General features: G+C 35.2%; 1 protein-coding gene across 1 annotated transcript in view; it reads right to left on the bottom strand.

Moving 5' to 3' along the window:
* Positions 1-347: 347 nt before the first annotated feature.
* The window catches only part of LOC107720173 (sorcin-like), a 7,455-nt gene continuing 3,333 nt past the window's right edge, over positions 348-4,469 (bottom strand). Inside the window, exons 2-8 of the mRNA XM_016527807.1 lie at positions 3,818-3,886; positions 3,530-3,599; positions 3,021-3,064; positions 2,694-2,841; positions 1,786-1,899; positions 1,439-1,497; positions 348-401 (exon numbers count right to left, since the gene is read on the bottom strand). Coding sequence (XP_016383293.1) covers positions 375-401; positions 1,439-1,497; positions 1,786-1,899; positions 2,694-2,841; positions 3,021-3,064; positions 3,530-3,599; positions 3,818-3,886 — 531 coding nt within the window. The 3' untranslated portion in view covers positions 348-374. The remainder of the gene's footprint in view (positions 402-1,438; positions 1,498-1,785; positions 1,900-2,693; positions 2,842-3,020; positions 3,065-3,529; positions 3,600-3,817; positions 3,887-4,469) is intronic.

The following is a 4,469-nucleotide window of genomic DNA, read 5'->3' as shown; positions in this document are numbered from 1 at the left end:
TGAGTGAATAGACAGTAAAATGTCATTGGTGAAGATGCATTGCTTACTTGGTCATATGTGACCCTGGAGCACAAAACTAGTCTTAAGTTGCTGGGGGTATATTTGTAGCAATAGCCAAAGAAAGCTTATTTATTCAGCTTTCAGATGATGTATAAATCTCAATTTCGAAAAATTTACCATTATGACTGGTTTTGTGGTCCAGGGTCACATATGAATAATGGTATGCATGCATGTATGTTTTATATTGTAAAAGTACTACAATATTGTCAAAATATGACATGAAAGCACATATAAGTAAATTGTTTAAAAATGCAAGTTATAAAAATGAAAACTGAAGTATACATTTGTTTTATTCGTGGATCTTTGCATGAACCTCAGATGCTCATAGTGCACTGGATGAACTGTGAAAAGAGATACGAGAAAGAAATTAATCTATACCAGTAAGACCTTCAAATGCAATCATTTTACACATCTACATTACCTAATGGCAGATAATTAAAAGTAATTCGATTTTTAGTATATATAGAATAAAACAATGGCAACTGCAATAGAATAAAAGACACCAGTGTTCAATAAATAATAGCATTAATTTAATAAATATATTAATAAACAAACAATTCCTCTGCCAAGTAATTTTGCAAAGCAGCACAATTTGGGTCTCACGGCACATGACTACTTAAGGACCACATAAACATTTAAAGGGTCATTTAAAGTGAGTAATGTATGAATTGAAATACAACACTATAAATTTATATACTGTATAAATTCACATATTAGAGGCTTGCATTATAAATGCATATGAAAACCATAAATTGAACTTAATATCTGGATGAACTATATGTTTTAAATCATGTGAATCGTACCTATTTGATCCAACAAATTACTATTTTTTTTTTTTTTCATTGGTTATGCACGTTTCTCAATAATGAGTGCACTTTTGTTTCACCCTGCGTACAACAGCAGTGTGTCTATGGACTATGTGAATATTTTTTTCCGCAGCATACATTCACCACATCCTTTTCGTGAAATGCTTTGTCCCTCAAACTTCCATCAGCAAACCTACAATCCATTTTGTACACCTTCAATTAGCTGATTTTGAGACATGCATGAATTTTTTGTGGTTTTAATGGCCTGAGAGCACAGCATAAGCAATGTGGAGCTGGTGAGTAACGTATAAATTTGAGTCTTGCAAAGTTTTATTCCTACCAACAGCATATTATTAGTATACAACTTCACCAATATCACATCAAATACTCTATCTGTGGTCCCCCATCCAGTGAGTTACTACTGTAACTGAGGTCCACTATTAGCCTTTGTCCAATCATTCTGATTACTGAAAAATTATTATTTTGTCTTTTGTTTTATTTGAGCTATCACATGTTGAGAAAAAAAAGACATTCTCTTGCCCTAAGTAACATGTAATGTTTTGAGGACTTACATCATCATATTGAAATGTTGCCACTCCCTGTTGTGCCTGGTCCCTCTTTCTGAACACATCTGATCATGAGACAGTTTTAGAGTAAAAACATTAATATTTTTCACTTAATTAGTTTAGTCAATTTAATTAATCAATCACTTAATTTAAATGATGCTGGTGAAAGTCAAATTATCATTAGGTCAATCTGGAACACCTAAACTTTGAAACTCTTGAAACTGTAGATTACACTAAAGCCTGTTGCATATATTCTGTGAGCATATGTATAATTTCAGATTATTAACAACAGAAAATCAGAAAATGAATTGAAACAGTCAACACTCTGTCATTAAGATTTTTTTCATACTTACCAGTCAAGCTCCTCAGTTTGACACAGCAAGCGACATAATCATCAAATGAGATCTTCCCATTAGAGCTGTAACGCTTAATTATGCAGTTCATGGCCTGAGGACTCAGCCTGTACCCTGCAAACATGACACACCGTGATCTTCAAAAAACACATTCATGCACTTTATTCACATTCCATTTAAACCTCTTGCCAATAATTAGTCAGATGGAAATCAAATTGCATCCATGCTGTTTTTTCCCCGTTTTGTTTTCTCGTCAGAAAAGGCCCTACCGATCATTCCATTGTCTTTTTATTCATTTATCCACAGCACTCCTAAAGGAAGACCTCGGATCTAGCAGTTGTATAAACAATTGGCCTGAATTATTCAGACATCATAACCTTATTACTCATTAACTAAAGTCTTTAATATACCATTACCATAGATTTTCTATATGGTCATTCAGAACAGAATAAGCACTGGAAGAGGAGAGTTTCATTTCTCAGGAACTCTTGGCTGCATTGTAACTGCTTTTTCAATAGCTCTCTGTTCAGCTCAAAGAAAGAATATGGATTGAAGTCAAGATGAATTGAGGAATATTTTCAAATTATTGGTAACACTTTAGTTTAGGGACCAATTCTCACTATTACCTAGTTGCTTATTGGCATGCATATTACTAGCATATTGGCTGTTTATTAGTACTTATAGCGCAAATATTAATGCCTTATTCTGCATGACCATATTTTAGTTCCCTTAACCCTGCCCCATACCTAAACTTATTAACTACCTTACTAACTATTAAAATACAGCAAATTAGGAGTTTAATTCTGCAAAAGTCTTAGTTAATAGTTAATGCTGAGAATTGGTCTCCAAACTAACCTCTCATAAGAAATCTGATAGACACTAAACAGATACTGATTCTGAAGTTTTACCCATAGAGGAAACAGCCTGGCTCATTTCCTGTGGGTCGACTGTGCCACTCATGTCCCTGTCAATGCTCATGAAGTGCTGCTTCCAGCCACTGAGCACCGCCCACAACTCCTTAAACTCATTGAAGCCCATCGAGCAAGACATGTCTCTCTGATGAACAGCTAAGTTATGGAAAAAAAAAAATTCAAGAAATGGACACAAGTCATTTAGAACCAGGGTTGGCAGGTTGGCATAGTAGTAAAGTCTAATACATTCAGTTTTGAAAATCGGTATAGGTCTGAAACGATTCAGTGTGTCCGAAATGTCTTCAGTGTAAGTGAGAAGGATACATCCAGCATGCTGATCATCAGTCTACATGTCTCAATGTTGAAAGCTGCAAGACAAAGAATGATTGTTACAAATCTGCAAATACTTTCAGTTTACAATTATGGGAAATTCTGCACATTCTGCATCACTATTAAATTAAGTTCAATCATGACAACTCTCGGAAGATTTAACATGGTGATGGATATGAACTTGCTACTGCTAATGCATATGGCGATACGGTGCCGTGAGTATTTAAGACATGCTGCTGCTGCACAAATAGCATATAAAATAACCCCGTAGCAGATCTATACAGGTGGAGCTGGGGAAGGTGGAGGGTTTCAGAGAAACTCTGAAAGCGCACTGCAGGAATCTCTAGTAAAGAAAGTAAGCTCATTGGCTGCATATGCAGCATGAACCAATCAGCTTGTGCCAAGTCGTTTAACTCTCTGAATATCATCGGTTACGTTAACAACCCGTCGCCTGCGCCATCTAGAGTTTCATGACTGAACTATATATATATAAACCTTCTTACGTCTGTAGCCACCAGAGAAGTTGGCCTGACTCAAACAAGTTTGAAGTTCTTCTGCAGATATCTGGCCATCCTAAACAAAAACATATACCTATATTTATAACATCAATAACTATAATATTCATATCAGAGAAAAATGCTTTCATGATTGTGTAGCAGAATGAAACAAGAAGTAGCATGTAGAATGAATTTAAACTTTCTATGAGAAAGACTGATGTGTATAGGCTAATCTATGCAATCTCAGCAGAATTTCTATGCAGTAACTTTTGAAGAAATGAAACACTCTCTTACCTGACCAGCGACTGCAGTGAAGTATCCATACAGAGGGTCCTGCTGCTGTCCAGGGAATCCACCTGGATACTACAGACGAAGGGGAAAGAAGTTGATTTTAGTGCCATTGTAAATGGTGGTAAATAGGGAGAGGCACATTCTTATTAGAGAGAAGTTGTATTTTTTATTTTTTATTTTTTTGGACATGCCGAAATGCAAGATGATTCATCGATATGTGTTTAAAAAAAATTCTCAGAAAAAAATATATATACTGTAAATTTTAAAAGCATATTTCTGCTATAAGTTTAATTTGTATACCTAGGAGAACACTATACTGTAAAAAATTTAAAAATGGTACAGTAAAAACTTGTTAATTGTTTGATTTTAAGTTACCTTACCTTAAAGGGGTCATATGATGCTGCTAAAAAGAACATTATTTTGTGTATTTGGTGTAATGAAATGTGTTCATGCGGTTTAAAGTTAAAAAAACACATTATTTTCCACATACTGTACATTATTGTTTCTCCTCTATGCCCCGCCTTTTTGAAACGTGTCGATTTTTACAAAGCTCATCGGTCTGAAAAAGCGAGGTGTGCTCTGATTGGCAAGCTATCCAATGCGTTGTGATCAGCCGAATACCTCAAGCGTGAGACGGAAATGTTACGCCCCTCAC

This window comes from Sinocyclocheilus rhinocerous, unplaced genomic scaffold, assembly GCF_001515625.1.
Source record: "Sinocyclocheilus rhinocerous isolate Xijiao unplaced genomic scaffold, SAMN03320098_v1.1 scaffold1683, whole genome shotgun sequence".
Lineage (NCBI taxonomy): Eukaryota > Metazoa > Chordata > Actinopteri > Cypriniformes > Cyprinidae > Sinocyclocheilus > Sinocyclocheilus rhinocerous.
The sequence above is the reverse complement of the archived record's forward strand: the minus strand, read 5'-3'. Positions and strand labels throughout refer to the sequence as shown.